This window comes from Oreochromis niloticus, linkage group LG9 (assembly GCF_001858045.2).
Source record: "Oreochromis niloticus isolate F11D_XX linkage group LG9, O_niloticus_UMD_NMBU, whole genome shotgun sequence".
Taxonomy (NCBI): domain Eukaryota; kingdom Metazoa; phylum Chordata; class Actinopteri; order Cichliformes; family Cichlidae; genus Oreochromis; species Oreochromis niloticus.
This window is the reverse complement of record NC_031974.2, coordinates 32,835,513-32,854,699: the sequence shown is the minus strand read 5'-3', so window position 1 is coordinate 32,854,699 and position 19,187 is coordinate 32,835,513. Positions and strand designations below refer to the sequence as shown.

Genomic DNA, 19,187 nt, shown 5'->3' with positions numbered 1-19,187 from the left:
ACATCTTCGCCGACCAATCACAGGGTTGCCGATCAATGTTTCTACTATCGATGCGTAGCCCCTTTTAAGCCACCCAGTGATCTCAGATTACTTCATCCAGCTATACTAATCGTCAACAACAGGTGTGTTCGGAGAACCGGATTAGCGAGCTCAAAGTTAGCGCGATGATTTGATCTTGGATGTGTCATTTGATCTTGGATGTAGTAAGCGAGGTACGAAGAACGGGCCCCAGATGTCAGGGTAATCACATCTAGACACAGTAAAAGCTGGAGTTGATCTTGATAATATCTTGTTTTCATGGCTGGTCATTTACCCAACCAGGAATCTAAACATCAGGCCGCAGCCTTCAGACATGTTGAAACACCAAAGCTAAAGGACAGACGGACACGTTTCATTTTTTATTTATTGCTTTTAATTACAGAAAAAAACAAAAAAACAACAAAAAAAAAAAACAACCCAGGAACAATTTGCATAAAATCCAAATTCCACTCTAGAAATATTTGACCTTTCCGGTGTGTAGATATCAAAGAGTACAGTAAACATTACAGCTGAGGGTGGCAGCAGTGTGATTCCTTGCAGATGAACAGTACAGCATTTTTCCAACCATTCAAAGGTCAATAAAATGAAACTTGGGTTTATTTGGTGTCCTCAGTATATACACACACATGACTCCCCTCTTCTTCATCCACATCTTCTCACTGCTTGTGATCCAGAGCAGTGGGATCGTCAAGTCTTGGATGAAAAGGAAGAACTTCAAAGGGAAACATAAATAAAGCCCATCTACAGTTTTGTTTGTTTTTGTGCAGCTCCTTAGCAGTTTTACATAAAATATCTTGTCGTCTCCAACACTTGCTTCTCTTGTCACCCAATTTAAAACATCTGGGGGGGGACCCAAACATGTATGCATAGATCAACTAATGCACTGACAGCAGGCTGAGCAATAATGGAGGACAAACACGGCACAAAACAAGCACCATATCCACAAAGCTCTGAAAACAACCAATGAACGGCCTTAGTGCATCAAATGGTGACCAGAAACTTCAACGTCTTCATTAATAAATAAAACAATCCAACATTTGTGTTAGCGACGAGCGTTCTCGAACTGATCTCATTTATTTTGTAGTGAGAACTTAATCTCTTACAGGACTAAGGTGGGGACAAGTTTGTCAAAATGCATTTAAAATTTTAATATTAAAATGGGTTAAAGCAAGCTCATCAACAGCTTTCAACTATAGTCAGTTAGCTGCTTGGAGCGAGAACAGCAATAGTGCTGAAGGTATTCAACAGAAATGTGGGAACACCTTACTCTGTTTATTTATAACCAAGTTGGTTTTAAAAGGCAACTCATGCTGCTCACCGAGGCAGTTAAGCTGCCAAGCTAGCTTTAGAGCTAACCAAGGTTAGCACTACAGTAAAGGGCTGTTTTCTGAACGGCTGCTCAAAAGGCTTCAGACGTCACTGGTTAATGAGCTAATGTTTGCTAAACAGAAAACTAGATTATAACCTTATCCAAGTTGTTGTTATACTAGCAGCTAGATTCAGCATTAGTTACTCTAAGCTGTGCTGACTGACTAATGTGGGCAGCAGTTTGCTTGCTTGCAGGCACAGACAGTAAAGACTGATGTGAAAAGTGAACCCAGTGCAGCCTTCAACCTGCAGTGTTATTTTCAATGGCCATCGGGGGGCGACCACTGTGGTTATCGGGTCTTCCTCAGTTGTATCACTGACAGGTCATTAGTCAAGCTGTTTCAGATCCTCCTCACCTGCCTCATTGGTTTCAAGGTAGGAACGGCAAAAACACTCAGTTCGAGGCCCCGTAGCAAACGTCACTAACCAGTGGGTGATATCACAGTGGCTCGGCCCATTGTGTACACCGTCTATGCCACAAGTTGTAGTTATCAGCTAAAACATAAGGGAACAGCGACAGACAAATTCCATTATAAACTAAAAACACAGAAAAATCTTAGATCCTCCTTAAAAACCTTAACATTGAGTTATGAATTAAGCCACCTTTAATTACACTTATATTCTACATGATCAACAATTAATTGATGTACTCTCAAACACTTTGGGCCTCCATATTCACACCCTGCCTTCTTTAATCTGTGTCACAAATAACCTCAGCAGAACATTCATCGCTTTAAATCTGCTGCTCAAGCTTTTCCACATCAAAATAACTGAAGTTCACCTTAAAATACTCAGAAATCAAAACTATAGATCTTTTCAATCGATTCAATCAAATCCAGAAAGTGTCAGGTGTCTGTGACAGTGTTGAGATCCACTGGAGTTCAGCCTGTAAATGTCAGAGGCTGGACCCACCCAGTCTGTGTGCTTTACAAATCAGGCAGTTTCCATTTCACAGCTTCTGCCAACACCACGAATGCTTCATGGGAACGCTGTATGACACGCTGCACCTTTGTGGCCACATCGCCATTTAGTAGATCAAATTAAAGCTGAAAGTTCAGCTTTAATCTGATGTGGGGGAGAACTTGGTTGAAAGAGGACAAGTTTTGCCTTTCAAACACTCAACTGATAATTGATCTTCCCAGATCAGTGATGATTCCAACAGGCCAGTCTATTAAACTGGACCCATATTAGATACGTAGTTGCTGCAGTTACACTGGCCCAGGTAAAGTTGGAGAAGGAGCCTGAGGCATTGAGCCAAATAAGTCAGTTAACACTTCTGCTGCTCGACCATGTTTGGTAACACATGGTAGCCAAACTTGAACATGGTTACAGCAGTCAGAGAAAAGGATGTTTCCCAATAATGCAAGTGACCTAAACTTTAATACTAATTAATGCAAAAATGTTGGAGGGGGCTTGGATATGAACTAAACTGAACATGTTTGCCTTTCTGACACGATGAGCCAACACGTTGTGCTTCTCAGTTTGACGCACACTGGAGCCTGGACTTTGCCGAGCACAGACGCTGAAAGGAAAAAGCTACTAAGGTTTAAGGTTTTTTTAAGGGAAAAATAAATAAGACCGAGCAACATGGTGAGGACCAAACGTGTCATCTGGAACAGAACTGGTCTGACTCATTACCTGGAATCCCAGTTTTATTTCTACAGTATGTCGCTTCAACTTTTTCGCTGTTAGCCATAAAAATCGGTTCTACACCTGAAACAACGTTTTACATAAAATACTCATTAGTTTGCCAATTCATGCAGATTTCAAATGAACACCACTAAACGTGTATCCGGTGCAGAATGTTGTAGTCGCTCCTGCTTCTCTATAGTGCATCTGACCAAGTAAAATAACTTTAAAAAATGGAAAACAATAAGAAAATTAAATTACAAAGCAGCAGCAATTACCCTTCAACTAAAAACACACCAAGTGGCAAAAACGCATGAGAGCCGTCCACTCTGAATCAGATTCCTTTTTAAACGTACATTCAAAAACCTTACAGCAAAATTGAAAACAAAATCAATCTTTGATTCGTAATCTTTGAAAACTGCTGTACAATAAAATCGTGAACAGTTAGGAAAAAGGCATAAATACGCTCTCTCTTAGAAATAAGTGTTTAAGAAGCTCCCAGTCGAGACCGAAGGCTCCGCATTAATGTTAAAACTAAATATCCTCAAAATAGCTTTCACTTCCTAAGAATTAATAAGTTAATCATTTCCGACCCTCAGTGCAAAAATATCAAAAACCAACTGAAAGGGGGTGGGGCTTCGAGTCACATGGACAGTTTGTGTGTGCAATGAGTGACAGTGAGTAAACCCCACGGGAGGAAGATTTTCCCAGGCACGAGTACTCAGGTTTTGTCCACGGAGCCCTTGGCAGGTCGGTCCTGTTCAGAGGATGTGGTGGCGAACACAGAAGCTTAATCACGCTGCTCACAAGCAGCTCCCAGGGAAGAGGCTGCTGCCATGGAAACGAGGTCGCAGGAACTTCTCTCCATCCTCCTCGTGTTCTTCAGTCAGCGTTGTCAGGGCCGTCTGAGATGTGGGACGGTGTGTACTTTAACCGGAACCCACCTGTGACACACAAACACGCAAACATCAGCTCGCAGTGGTTCATCACAGCACAACTACATGACAGGTTTGATCCCTACGGAGGCTCAAGTCAGGACCAGCAGTGCTCAATGATGCCGAGCATGTTTGGTGAAGAACAAACAGAGAAAGAAAACACTGCTATTTCACGGCCGTGCTTCATGTTTGTGTTATGATGGTTCGACAAACCCCTACGGCCCACACACATTTATTTTGTGCACATTACTCTACCAGTGAGGAAGGACAACTGCAACTGTTTCCAAACACATGTTAACCTGTTTAAAACCAATCACAGCCATAAAGTGTGAGCTGGTAATACTGATGATTACAGATTTGTATACAGTAGTGTGATTTATACCAATACAGCATAAATGTGTTTTCGTAACTGCAACACACTACAGGAAGCTGTGCGGGCAGTATCGCCTATATCACCTGCCAAGACTGCAGACACACTAATGCAAAAGAACACAGCGCTAATGGCAAAACAGGAGGATGGAAGCAAATGGAAACTTGGATTGTGGGAAAAAAATGAAGCGTATCACAGAAAACAAAGTTAAATGCAGAGCTTTCATTCCACAACAGCATCACTGCAGCGCACGAGCATTTCAAACGCCGGCACCCTGGAGCTGTGACGCCAACTCTGAATGGGTCCCTGTTGATCCCTTTTATTTATTTCACTTGTGTTTTGATGGTCCTGTTGTTGGTAAAAACACATTTGATTATTGCGTTTCTTGAGTCATTAATTTGCCGTGGGAAAAGACAACGGGGCGATATTCATAAGTGGGCAGAGAACAGGAGGTTTACCCACAGAAGTGGAGATTAGTCGACTACCAAAATAATCTTTAGTTGCAGCCCTAGTTGCCATCAGCCTGTCCTACCCAAACCTGCTCCTGTGGAAACATCGAGGCAAAAGCGCAAGATAAACAAAAATCCTACACTGCCTCGTTTGTGTTATTGCATTCAAAAGACCTTCAGAAAACTTGACCTTTGACCTTGAGGTCAAGGTCACTGAGATTTGAACTCGTCCAAGAGTACTTGGACCCACAGTATCAGTGAGAAATCCCACATCACCTCGTTCTCGAGTAATCACGTACACCGACTTTGGCGTCCATGCTGCCATCAACCTTTTATGGCTGATAAATGTACTTGTTTGTATTCAGCTATTACTTTCATTTTAACAAAGGAGGTGACACTGCTGTGTTTCACACAACATGACGTACCCATGCCCAGCTCCACCTACATACCAACACAGACGTTCTGACACTTCGAGCTGCATCTCACTGCAATAATATGACAGACGCAGCTTCTTCTGACCATATCTAAAAGCACATGGTGTGAACCATGCACAGCTGAGTGAGAACAGTTACAAATATACTTCCTGTGGAGGATCAGCACTGCCTTCTAGTCATTGCTGAAAGTTAGATTCAAAAGTGTTGGGTGTAGCTGCATTACCTTGCTGTGTGGAGTCAATGGAGGGCTGGTTGCATTCGTGAGCAAAGTGGCCGCTCACACCGCAGTTATAACAGGACACGTTCCCGTTCTTCTTATTGACGCCACCTCCCCCCAACAGAGAGGGAGGCAGCATCCCCAGGGGAGGGTACACATGCTGGTAGACATGGTGGCAGAACGATGTGTTTGGAGCCATAGGCTGCTGGAGGCTGTAGCTGGCGGCTACCACTGCTGTAGCCTGCGTGGCCAGCATGTGCGATGGAACCTCTGCGTGACTTTGGGTGTGAGTGTTAAGGTAAGGGGGTGGATGTGCTGGAGGAGCGCTGGGGAAGTAAGGGGGCAGGGAGGTGGGTCCGTTGGCCTGGTGAGGAGGGTGAGCCTGGGTGAGGTAGCTGTTATTGCACAGGCTTGTGATCTGGAAGAGCGGTGGAGGAACACTGAACATCTGGTGCGCTGCTGCCATCTGGTGGCCAGGGAAGAATAAAGGCGTCTGACCGGAGGCGACGCTCGCACTGCTGCTTCGGCTGCCGCAGTTATTGTGACAGCCGCACATCCCGCAGCCCATTGGCGGCTGCTGCTGCGGTGCTGCTGGCTGCTGGGTCTGCTGGAGAGTGAGAGGGCTACCAGGAGCGACCGGGGTGCTTCCACTGGAAGCACTGCTGTTACTGTAGGATGTACAGTCGCTGTGTGCTATGCTGTGTGTAAGTGCTGGGCTGGAGCTTGGGGCAGGTCCAGGGGTGTGTGTGGGCACAGCTGGGGGAACAGCAGCTTGTACTTGTCCAGGGGATGGAACAGGGGTCACAGGTGCCCCCAGAGTTGGCATTGGGACGGGGGGCAGGGTGTAGGGAGAAGGCAGGGCAGACGGTAAGCCTGGGCGCTTGCTTTGCGATGTCTCCACATGTGGTAGAGAAGAGGCCAGGCCCGGGCTGACGTTGGCTGGGTCTTGGCAGGTTAGTATCGGAGAAGACATGACGCTGATGGGTCTGATTGGACCCTGGTGTGAAACCTGCGGTGCAGCAGGTGAAGAGCCACTCCCCGGCACTCCGTCAGTGCCACCCTGGCTGTGAGACAAAGCCGTTTTGAAGCCCTGGACCAAAGGCTGCATAGCAGAACTTCCTGCAGGATGCAGTCCAGTAGGTGGAATCCCAAAGGTTTGGACAACATCCCTCTTCTCCGGGTCGTCCACAATTCCAGAGACGGCTGGAGGCAGTGTGGGCATCGGAATCATTAGCGGCCCTGATGAGGGCTTTCCCTCTGGAACCAGGCTCTGGCCAGGAAGTGAACCCAATGGGAGCCCAGCATCCGCAGCTCCATTGGGGAGTATGTAGCTCACATTATGCATGAAGGAAATATGTGGGAAGTCTGCTCTCCCCTCCAGGCTGCTGAAGGAGGCCTCCGCCAGCACAGCAGAATCAGTCTGGCCGGTGAAGAACATGTCAGAGCCCGGTCCTTTACAGAGATCATCACAGGGGCTATCTGTATCTGACAGAGGACAACAATGTCATTGCTTATCTTCACAGTGGCTTTATTTAGAAAAAGGGCGTGTGTGATTGTTTTACCTTTGTTGTGTTCATCCTCACTTTCCAGGCTCTCTGGTCCTCGGTGCTGTGGGCTGGATGGGGAGCTGCAGCTTTCTGATGATGAACCGCCATCTGCAACAACAACGGGTGTCAAAACAAAAGCCAACCAGCGTCCATCTAGTGTGTATGCAACATGAAACACAGCACATGATTGTTAAACTGTCCTTTACGACGAGACAAGATTTACTGATGAGTTTATTAAACTAGTGACTGAGACTCTGCTTCAGCTGCAATTCATGAGTAACTCCAGCCTATAAGAGACGGCGTTAATATCAGTCGTTTCCTGGAACTATACCTTCATTTACTGTCTACTAATACCATACCATGCAAGCAACCACTAGGGCCATGTCACATGATAATGCCCATAATACCGAAAAATTATTAGGCAACAGATAAAAGATGTTATATCGCAGTATCACTGCTATAGCAATTCCATGTGTTTACATTCCCTGGTGCACAACAGCGAGACAAGCCTGAACATGTCAGAGAGAGACAGCCTCTGATGCAGGGTTGCCTCCTCAGTAAGGAAAACAGCTATTGGCTGTCCTAAAAGTCGCTAAATGAGGTCATCGCCTAATTTGCATAACTGGTCATGCTTATGTTAAAAAAAAAACAAAGACAAAAAAAACACCCTAGATGCATTTAGAATATATTTAGAACTACAAATGAAATTCTTTTAAAAATTATTGTTTTTTTAATGTCACAATTCCAACCCACCTCCTTTATTCAGGCTTGGTACTGGCAAAAGTGACCTGAAACGGGCACTCTGTCAGAGTTACTTTGTGTGTTTAAGTAGTTTTAAACCTTCTGATCCACAAAAAGTAACAGTAAAAGAAGAACTGACTGCGTTACAGTCAGGGTGGGAGCAGCGACTTTGCTCATGCGTGATTCATTTGCGGTTTGGGCGCGTAGGGGTCAGCATCTCCTGCTCTGACAGCAGTAGACTGCTACATGAGAACGATCCGCCGCCTGTGAGCGCTTTGGCACGGGTGAGGTGCCCACGGCAGCACCCGCTGCTTGTTGAGAGTAACAGCGATACGTGCTTTCACGTCAAAAAGTGGTCATAAGTCTGACTAATAACAACAACAAAAGTTGCCAGATTTGTCACTAGTCGCTTTTTAGAAAAGAAAGAAAAAAAGTCGCTAAGGGGGTCTGAAAACTCACTAAATATAACGATAAAGTTGCTAAGTTGGCAACACTGCTCTGATGGACAGGAGCTTAAAGGAGCTACTTCAAAAGCATTCAACAAAGCACAGTCCTGTTGAAGTACACTGCCCAGTCCTAGCAGCTGCTTACCTTTCCTCGGGGCTGCTACCAAACACCCGTTGGACACAAAGGTAACAGACTTGCACTTCACCTTGTCTCTGAAAACAGGAACACATGGGAGACCAGAGGATTCATGTTAACACAGATGCAGTACACTAACACACAGACTGACAGTGCCAGAGTCTACTGACTGCTCAAACGTGTGTCACACAGGGTAAACATGGAGCCTCTTTTAGCTCGTGAAGCAGACATACCCTTCTGTGGGCAGCACTCTGCTCTTGGTTTTGGTGGATGGGTGGCTTCTCTTGTCTGTGTCCTGGTGCTGTAAGAAAGCGAGGAGTCATTAACATTCAGCTCACAGCTCCCCTGGAATGACTCGATTTGCCATTAATCACTTTCAGCTGTTCAGCTAACAGCGTATTAGGGAATCCCTACCAATTTACACAAATACTACACAGAGCTGGAGCATGAGTTAAAAAAAAACAAACAAACAACAAAAACAAAAAAATAACAGATGATTTGAAAGGCAAAGAAATAAAAGAAAAACAACCCTCTGTAACACCAATTTACACTGAGAAAAGGATTCTGAGGAATCAATCCCATCCAGGGCTCTGAAATAAATTGGTTATGACTGAGTGAGAGGAAGAATGTGCTTTGTCAGCAGATTGTCCTCCACCTCTTACAGTGTTTGAGCATGTTAGTGAGATAGCACAGAGCACTCCCCTTCACGTGGCACGTCCAATCAGACACACAGGAGCAGCTGGGTTAATGCAATTATAGCGGCCTTCAAACGTCTGCAGCCCATAATGATTAACTGAGCGTTGGTGAAATGGTGCTCACTTTGAACTGTGCTCCTGAGCTTTACTCACAGGACTGAACCAAGGTGCATTCATGTAAAGGAGCTACTTTTGATAGCAGCTGGTGCAGCGATGAGCTTACCTACTGCACAAAAGGAGCAGATTGCAGCACAGCAAGCCACCATTTCTACAATACTCGTGCCAGTGTTACCAATCATATGACTGCTGTGTGTCTCAGTGGCACACTGAAGTACTGCTGAGCACGAGTTAGAACTTCTTTAACCAAAACACGTTTCTGTATATGCAAGGCAAAGACAGACTGGGAAATAACCCGACCTGTTCGGCTTCCTGGCTACTTCGCGGTGCGCAGCTCTTCTTTCTCCTCTCTGCAGGCCCATTGAGCTCTGCAGCATGTCCTCCCCTGCGAGGGTCCACCTGGGAGCCTTTGGCACTAGACAGACTGCTGAGAGGAACACGTGTTTTTGGTTAATACGTTTATGTACAGCTTTTTCCTGCTTCACTAACAGTTTTTTAAATTCTGGAGACAAATAGTGTTGAAGCAGAGATTATACTCACAGCTGACATGGACTCTTGGACCCGTGCTTTTTCTTGTGTCCCTGTAGATACGACTCTAGATTTCACAGGGTTTAAAAAAAAAAAGAAAAAGTCAATGATGGAGGCGCTCATCCAGCTCATTGTTCATTACAATTCACACATTATTACCCATCAAATGACAAATGTGAGCTTGAGCACAACTAGTGTTAAGCACAGTAGGTGACCACTGTGTGCAAGTTTGATTACATTCTGACAAAGGAGAAGCAATTCATGTGCACTGTTAGCATTGGCTGTAGGACCAAAGATTCAAAATTCATTTAATACATCATTTTTTTTTACGGGTGGAAAGAGATACCCCATTTCTCTGTGTCTGTATGGTAAATGGCTTTAAAAATTAAAAATCAAACTGTTCTTTGGGAGGACAAAGCAAATCTTCCAGGATTAACAAGCTTTATGTAAAGTATGAGCAGGACGAGGCCGTGCTGACTGCTGCCCGTGCTGATCTCAGTCCAGCACATGATGGGGCAAATATAGCTGTGAAATATGAGGATTTGAAACAGACTCAGCTTTTCCGACTGACCTCCAAAAATAAACACTAGTAGGACTCGGGCAGCAGCCCTGGTTAGCTGCCCATGCCTTTGTTTTGTCAGTGCCCACAATCACTTCTCAATCAGTGATTTATACAAACTTCCACGCACTTCTCCCCTCATCATTCTGCACTGCCACCAGTATCATTAAAATACAAAAAACAGAAAAAAGCAAGGACCTGAAAGTTGCTTCTTCTCACCTTCCTCCTGACTGGAGGCATCGGAGCAGTCTCCCTGGTAGGCTGTGCCCAGCTGACAGTTGCCTGTTCAAAAAAAAAAACCCCAAAGACACAGAAAAGGTGAAAACCCAGGAATTAAAGCACAAGTGATGAAGGAAAACCACTTTGTTCCATATGTCTGATCACTCGAGACCAAAAACTACACATTTGTAGCATTTTATTACTTTCATTACATAAATAAAGAAAATGAACTCAACAGGAAGCCAGAGAAGTACAAAATATAAAATAAACAAATACAAGATTACACAAAATAGTTATTGTTGCTTTCTCTGGCTATTGTAAGGCTACATACATGAACCTGAACTGCTGTGGAGTGACTGTGCTCCCTCTCAAAGGACCAGAGGACATTATGTTGGCGGACATGCGTGTTTCAGTGAGAGGAGGTGAGACCACTGAATCTTCTGCAGAATGCTGCTGCAGCTTAGTATTAATTAACAGCTGACCTTTCAGACAATTGCATGAACTAACATGAATATCTTCTGAATATGTTGGCCTTATACTCACATCTGCTACAAGTAGGTTTGGCAGCGCAACTGGAATCACAGTTGAAGAAGCTGCAGACCTTTCTGGTCTGCCTGAACAGTGGAGGCGCAGACAGGAACCTCTCTCTACAGGTGAGAACAGGCAGAGAGACAAGACGAGTGAAACTCTGTTCATTAACAAACAAAAACAAATTACCCAAGGCTGCTGAGCTAAATTTAGACTTCAGAATGACACCATTACTCTGAACACAAATTCCACCTCTGAGAACGTGTTTGGCAGCTATTTTGAAGCATTATCTAAACAACTATTCATAGAAATAGTCACTAAGACATAAAAACTGCATGCATAGGATGGAGCTGACAATATATCAGTTACATTACATGATTATAAAGGCTTGAAGAATTCACAAAAATATCCATGGACTTTCTTCTGCTTATCAATTTCAAATTTGTGGGAGTGTATGGATCCTTTTCCAGCAGGCACAGGGTGAGAGGCTGGGTACAGTCTGTACCAGGGTTAACACAGCCACACTAATCACCGCCCCACTGTGTGCCCCCAGTCTCATAATGATTGTACCAACCCCCCAGTCCATAAACATTTAACCTGTCAGGCATTGTGCAAGTTTTAATGGCCCATAACTGTAGCCGACAGTGAAGCGAAAAGCTTTGCTCCAACACTAGTGAAGCCTCACCTTATACAAGATGAGACACAATGGAAGCAGCAAAACAGACTGATGTAGTCTGAATGTGGGCCGGACTTTGGATGCAAACAAAAACAGTCCAAGCAGATAGGTTTCAGTTTCCCCACTCACTCCACAGTCTCACTTCGTACTAAATGAAACTGGTGGAGAGGCCACACTCACTGTGTGTGTGTGTGTGTGTGTGTGTGTGTGTGTGTGTGTGTGCGCGCGTTTGTTATCAGAAATGAAAGGAAAACAAAACAAAACAAAAAAAAAAAAAAAAAAAAAAAAAAACCTCTCAATGGTTGACTATCCATTCAGCCAAGAATGAATACCAGCCCTGTTTAGCATGCCTGACATGTATTACAGGGACACTTACCAAAGCTTTGCAGATAATGGTGAGACCCATTTGACAGATTATCATGTCAAATGGGCCCCCGTTCCCTTTTCCACCCTCCAGTACTGACATGATGGGGGTGACGGTGTTCCAAACACAGCCAGAAGTCATGTTTTGCAGTTTGTCCTGCTGGTTTGTAGCAGCAGCAACAATAACTGACACACAGCACACTGACGGAAACGAAGGTACTTAAAATTCCCACAGAGCTGCTTGTTCAGAGCTATTTTAAGATCAAGCTTTCAAAATAATACAATGATGGTTAGCTAATTATTGTTGTTTACATTTTAAACTGGCTCAATTGATATATAAAGAAAAGACAGACGATGCTGTTCAATTTGCAAAATATGGGCCCATTAGTGTCAAACAGGAGGATTGGAGCACTGTGTGCTTTACAGTCTGACTGACACTAACATGCCCTCCTCATCACGTCGTTTGTCATCATGTCATTGGGACTACATCTTAATCTCTGGTGACATTTTCTCTCCACACATGCACACACACTCCTGAGATAAATAACAGCAGGAAACAGAATCTCATCCAAATGTTCCTTCACTGACCTGGTGTCATTCCATTCAAGTCAACTGAGCGTTTCAAAATGCCACAAAGCTTCTTACTTGTTTTCAAAGTAAACTGTGGCACAGTGAGGAGTATGAATGCATGTCAGATTTTTTTTTTTTTTTTTTTTTTACACACAGGAAATGATGCTGAAGAACGTCTTTGGGTAAAGCAAGACAGATGTTGACCTCTTATCCTTGGAGAACTCAGAATAACAGAACAAAATGACCACAGTCGCGACTGCGGCAAGTCCTCGGTCAAAGCTGCAGTCCAGTTTCCATGTGATCAGATGTGCGAATGGCAGAAAATGCCAAACAAGATGGAGCCGAAACAAGTTATTTTAACACAAGCTAGCCACAAAAATGCTCAACAAAACTAAATATTCCTCATCAGAAACTGGCCCATCTAGTCAGAGATCAAAAGGAGAATTTGTCCCGCAGCTTTTTAAAGTTTCAGGTGAACAAGTGGGTTAAATGTAAATTACCTGAGGTTCTTCTCCACCTCCCTGCTCTCATACTGGCCCCCCTGGTTCAAAAGATTCAAGATGCTCTTCTCAAAAGACTCTGTACACTGATCCTTAGGAAGCTGCAGAGAAAAAGAAGGAAGGTGAACAACAGGTGGGATGCACTGAAGCATTGTTTGCACATACAAGCTTTCATTACGTGTCTTTAAGAGCTCGACTTCCTTTTTGTGCTAAATAACCAGCTTTGGGTTCAATGGCGTGGACTGAAGCTGTATTACCATAATGACGGTACAGCCTGATCACCTGTGCACAGATTAGTTTCGTACAGAACAATGAATAAAATTTAGTGAAACCTCCCACTGTGAAAATGCTACTTTTTTAAAAACTGGTGCAACATTTGAAATTGGCATCTGGACTCATACAGCTGTTACTGATGGAGGTAAGACCAATCAGAAAGTGGTTCGATTGCCAACGATAACTACTCCAAAGTATCCTCGGCAAGTTTCCCCTGATACAACCGTCAGAGCCAATGTGCAAATGTTACACAAGAAAAACATTTATATGAATGCTTGTAGTAAAAACTGCTGAGTGCGCTCAGTGTAGGAAAAAAATATGAGTAATTACCAGTGTATCAGTGCATATCCTATTTACTAATAACACTGCCGTCACTTTGTTCTGCTGATGTGTCTGCTAAAGTTCTGACAGTGAGCCAGCATGCACACCAGCACGACCCTGAAATTCAAGCAGCTAAATTAACTGTACTGATTAAATGTGTTACCTCCAGCTTCGTCCATTTGCCACAATGTCTTTGCATCGTTTATAACAAAGCAGACCTGCACATGACAGTCACACACTCAGACCGAGACTGACTGTCTGTATGTATGTCTGTATTTTGCAGCTGTTCTGATTTAATATCACTGCTGTGATTACCTTCAGGAGGAAGTTCTCCAGCTCAAAATGGGTTTTGGTCACTTGGCTGAAAGAGGAGTCGGACCAGGTCACCTGAAACAGCAGCAGGACAGTCCATCACTACAAAGACACAAGTGCCTAAAACCACCTCACAGAAGGACTACACTACACAAGTTAAAGTTCTGTTTATGAGTGCACTACAAAGATACGGCAGAGCGTCTGTGTCTTGTGCATCAGCAGCTCATGCCAGTCCAAACAGAGCTGCTGTAAGTGCTGCTGGCTTTACTCTCAAAGCTTAGAAAAGCCAACAGGACAGTTAGTCTCTCCTCTCCAATTGTTTAATGATTTTTTCCTCTCTCTGCACATAAGCAACAATCAGGTTACTTTGTTTAGATCTTTATAGAACAGACTTATCAAGGGATAAAGTCACCAGCTGTGACAACCTGCCACTAGCTCAGCACCAACACTGACACGCCATGCAACATTGAAAATTGGATTTTTCTGAGTGCAACGGCCAAGTAGGTCAAACCAAGTAAAGAAAACACAGGAAACTATCTGGGCGTTATAATAGGCACATAACTGTGTGTGTAACAATAGGGGCACGTGTAAAAGCTGCATTTTTCTTGCATGATCATGTTCACAGCTGCAGGTGTTGGTGGCAGAGCAAAAAGCAAGTCTGTGTATGTGTTATTGAGCAGGTACACCAACAAAATGGCTCATTCTGAAGTGTGAATCATGCAAACCTAGTCAAAGAGTAACAGTAAAAATTCAGATTTGTAACTTAACGTCACAGGTCATCTTTAAAGCGCCCTTTTCAGAGACCGTGAACTGAAGCGGTGTCTGAGTGCAGTATGCAGTTACCTACCTCAAAATTGTATTCCTTGTCCGTTCTCTTCCGACAGATGCCCTTAAGCACAATTCCCTCGATATGCACAGCTGCACAAACAGAGGATACACTAATAATATAGTTTTTCTATAAAAACAGCAACACAGCTAATACTGTCTTCAGACACAGTAGTACAAGTGTATTGAAAGCCTGTTGAATTATGTAAGCCCATACAATATCAGGGTCATTTCAGCACCTGCCATGAAAAATAAGCAACTACAGAAAAATGTGTATTGGCTTTTCTGTGGCTGTACAAAGTGGCAACGTAACAAAAACCATTAGTGCCTTAGAAATCATTACAGCAAGAAAAAGAAAAAAAAAGCTACTCATGAAACTCTGACTCTGGGCACATATCAGAGCTGCCAAGATCTCAGTTGCACCTGCAGCAGATAATTGCCATCATGTTCAGTATGTGCAATCTTTCTATTCACCTTCTCTCTGTGTTGCCCTGCGGCTGGACCGTCGGCTCTGGCAAGGTGGATGGGAGGCTGGACACTCTCCTAGCCCAAGCCCTTGAGAGGCCAGGTAATCTCCCTTTTGGCCCATCAGCTCCTGGAAAACAAACACTCAAAGTTAGAAGCATACTAATTCACTGAAAGTACTGCATTTCACAAGATTCACAGTTAGCTATGACATCTCAATTTAAACAACTGCTGTAGACGTGTCTGTAGACATGGGGGTTTGTTTTACTTTTCCCACAATACACAGCTGGAGATCAATGAATGCGTTTTCCCACATTTGACAGTGGCACAGTCCAGAGACTATTCTTTAAAAAAAAGGCATGAGTGATTTTATTAAGAGCAGTGCATCTTCACCAGGCAGGGTTCTGGCTCACAATGACTTCATCCAGGGACTCGTGGAACAGAAAGCCTTCGAGTCAGAGATACAGACACATATGCTGCTACTAGCATAATGTGACTGGGCTGGACACTAAGTCCCATGACCAAACAACTGGAAACACACTTTGTTCTATTAAGTATCTTACATGGGGAATAGCGACTGCTTAGGTGATTTACAGCATTGCTGATGTAAACTGCTACACATCTCCCACGTGTGTGCATTAGGCAGCAACATACAAGCTCAGACGCTTTAGAGTGGCTGACCAAAACGAGTGAGGGGTTTCTCATGAGCCAGTGGGAAGTTCTCACCCTTCTCACTCTACAGAAGAGTTCTGCATTCCTCACATGACTTCAGAATAGTTAACTGAGGTTTTGTTCATTCATAAAATACAGCTGAAACAATCGTTCAAGCGACAAAATTATTAAATCGTTTTCTCAATATGGGCCGATGTTATTATGTCCTCCTGTACGCTTCAGTGGAGCCTGTGGTTTGAACTCTGTCCACTTATAACACAAACCTGTGGAACCAGGTTTAATGACTGAAATCAACAGTTTGGACCTATTTGGAATCAAACAAACTAACAACTGCTGTTTGGAGACAAGAGGGACCACCATATTTACACAGAGCTACAGGATGCTCACATCAAGAAACAACTAAATACTACAAAAATGACTTTAATATTTCAGTTTCAGTCATTGGGGAGCAAACTGTGAAGCCTGTTAAGCAAAGCAGGGTTACTGAGTTGCTTGGATACTGTTATAGAACAGAGAAACCAATGAAATCTTCAACACATACTGGTGAAGAAAGGTAAAAGTGGATATCACAGTAAACCTGCTTATACAAAATAATATTCAGTTAAACAAAATGTCCTGTCTTTGTATCCAACTTTGTGATGCATTTCTATGTTATATCTTTGAATTATATTAACAAATCTGGAAGTGGATGAGACAAAACAGTAAAAAGCCGCCAGTTTAGTTTAATGATTTCAGTCATAAATGGTGTTGATAACAGCCCAAGGAGGGATGCTAAAAAAAGTTAAACATTGATAACTCAATATACTTAATTAATGTCATGAAGGAATCACTTAACTTGGCTAGGTTATAATTACACCTTATCCACTTTATAGGCGGTTGTGTTCAGGGGTGAAATTTAAAAATCAGGTGAAGAGAAAAAAAACAACACTTTTTGCCATTTTTGTTGCCAATAGATGGAGGAAAACCAGATCAAAGGAGCAGGGGTCCTTTGATCAACACTTCACACTGCATCTCTGCTGCTCCCACTGCCTCTGTCAGTGTCTGGTATTGTATACAGTGTCATCAGGTCCCCCAGCAATAATGTGTCAAAAATGTAGTGCTGCTTGCAGGTACATCAGCATTACATTGGCAGTGCTGGTAATGGGAACCTTCTTTCCTTTAAGATTAACATCCACACTGCTCCATGTGAAATGCTTTGGACAAGTGGTTTTACGTGACCTTCCACAGGCATTAGCAGAGAACTACTGAGCAGATACACCCCTCAATGGGGGTTTAGATTTGTTGAGCACTCCAAGCCCTTTTCACCAGAAAAAGTAACCAAAGATGAGTGCTGAAAATGATTTAAAAGTTTTAGCCTGATATGAGATTTGAACCACACTTCCCCAGGTGAAAGCTTTCTGTATCTTTCTTTTAACATGCAATTCTTCCAGTTAACACTACTCATCTTATCAGGCCTGGAAAGACATGGCTGACAAGATGATGAGATACATTTGCAGGGAGTCCATTTCCAACTCATGCTTTTTTATTTATATATATTTTAAAACGTTTAACAAAAAAAAAAAAAAAAAAAAAAAAAAAAAAAGACGACGCCAAAACATGTTACCAATTCCACCTTTCATAGACAATTAAGACCACACCAGCTAACTTATAAAAGGAGTTTTTTGATGGATGGATGGATATTCAGCTGTGTGGTTGGGGTGAAAACCGGCAGACACGAGTGTTGGGGGATCGGCTCTTTATCAAACACCTGCTACAGCACAGAGCCGCTTGGAAAGCGGTCTGTTTGAGAATTAGTGCTGTCAGAGGAGCGCTTGGCATTACATCTGAATATAGCTTTAATAAGGGCACCACTTACCCTCCAATAAGCTTGTTAGCGACTTACACTGTAAATGGCGGTTAGACAGATGATGGTAACCCATACAGTTAAACACCAGGCTACAAAACATCTGAGCGTGCGGCTGTAACAGCTGCCCAAACTGTAGCTAACAGCAGGGTAACCGGCTGGCTTTCATGTTAGCAATAGCATAGTATAATGGCAGCTAATGCTAGGAGAACAACGTTTCCTCTGAGCATACTCCACCAGTATGCGACATTATTTTCATGTTACGTAGTTTGAAATACGTGTATCTAACGTTTTTTCCCCCCACTTTAACCAATTCTGCTGAAGAACACATTTTAAAGTTGGCGAGTTTAACAAGCTAGCTTACGATTTGGATGCGCTAAAGTTGATTTGTTGCTTATTACCGTTGCTTGGACGTTTAATCTACGCTGGCGTTGACGCTTTCCCTCCTCCATAGCCAGCTCTATTTTGTCGAGCAGTTCCCGAACAACTTGGCGTTGGTGGAAGTGGAAGGCTGGGTGCAGGGACGCCATAGTAAAAAGCAGCGCAATCTGCTCCAGAGGTCCTCCGGCTGTGTCGTTTGCAGAGAAGCCGCAGTCTTCTTCTGAACCTCCGTACATATTGTCGGCCTGACACGGCGAGTGAACGTGAGAGTCCCTAAATGGAGGGAGGGGGCACTCGTAATTTTTGCAGAACAAGGCCGGGTTGACATGGCTCAGTATCCGAAAGAGTATTCCAGCACATTCCCTGCTGTCAGACCCGAGGAGGGACAGGCAGACTAGGAGTTTAGACCTGATCACTGGGTCAACCACGTCCGTTAACACTCCCAAATCGCTCGGATTATTTGCTCGAAACTCAAAGTCCCGTAAAACATGGTAATCTTTTCTAGCGAGATCCTCCAAGTAAGATCCTAAAAAACGGAGCTCCAGGGGTTGGCACATATGCAACAGCCCGCACATGAACTCGATACGCTTAGCAGGGTTTAGGTGCAGGCCGAACCACTCAAAGACGCTCTCCTTGTCCAGTTGTGGTGGATACACCGGAGGTCTGGGCGAGTCCCCCAGCTTGTCATACGCCACGGAGGGAGATGCCGCCCCGAGAACATGTTGGTGCTTCGGCCGATCCAATGAATCGTTCTTAGCCGTTTGGTTACCTCCTTCCTCGCCCGTTTTCGTCGGTAGCTTCATTTTCAGCATTATCAGTGCTACGAGAGAGCCTTCAAAGTGTAGACGACGGACCAATATACATTACTGACAACCTAACACCGCCTCGTAATACTGACCGAGAACCGAATATCCGTCGTTTTACCGTGTTATTACTATTAGCTAAGCGTCTGACGCGACGCCACTACAGAAGCCCTTTTCACGAAGTTACATTCTTCTTCTACTCTGCATTAACGGCAGTGTGGCAACT

The 19,187-nt window shown here is 43.9% G+C and overlaps 1 protein-coding gene across 3 annotated transcripts; it reads right to left on the bottom strand.

The window, feature by feature from the left end:
• Positions 1 to 633: 633 nt before the first annotated feature.
• zcchc2 (zinc finger, CCHC domain containing 2) lies at positions 634 to 19,174 on the bottom strand. Of its 3 annotated transcripts, none has more exons than XM_005460177.4 (14): positions 18,179 to 19,174; positions 15,272 to 15,392; positions 14,820 to 14,890; positions 13,976 to 14,047; positions 13,067 to 13,167; positions 10,973 to 11,076; positions 10,430 to 10,492; positions 9,664 to 9,718; positions 9,424 to 9,550; positions 8,545 to 8,612; positions 8,321 to 8,388; positions 7,004 to 7,096; positions 5,448 to 6,926; positions 634 to 3,980 (listed from the first exon to the last, which is right to left on the bottom strand). In XM_005460177.4, the coding sequence occupies exons 1-14, from the start codon at positions 18,968 to 18,970 to the stop codon at positions 3,919 to 3,921; spliced, it is 3,276 nt and encodes a 1,091-aa protein (XP_005460234.1). In that variant the 5' UTR covers positions 18,971 to 19,174; the 3' UTR covers positions 634 to 3,918. The 3 variants fall into 3 exon arrangements, with proteins under 3 accessions (XP_005460234.1, XP_005460236.1, XP_005460235.1); XM_005460179.4 differs by having other exon boundaries at positions 5,448 to 6,920; XM_005460178.4 differs by having other exon boundaries at positions 9,424 to 9,547.
• Positions 19,175 to 19,187: the final 13 nt, after the last annotated feature.

Excerpts from the sequence above, each read along its gene's own strand:
- zcchc2 (XM_005460177.4), bottom strand. The coding sequence starts at position 18,970 with ATGCTGAAAATGAAGCTACCGACGAAAACGGGCGAGGAAGGAGGTAAC. Across the intron at positions 15,393-18,178 it reads GATTAAACGTCCAAGCAACG|GAGCTGATGGGCCAAAAGGG; the intron begins GTAATAAGCAAC and ends TTTGTTTTCCAG. Across the intron at positions 8,613-9,423 it reads GTAGCCAGGAAGCCGAACAG|CACCAGGACACAGACAAGAG; the intron begins GTCGGGTTATTT and ends GCTTTCTTACAG.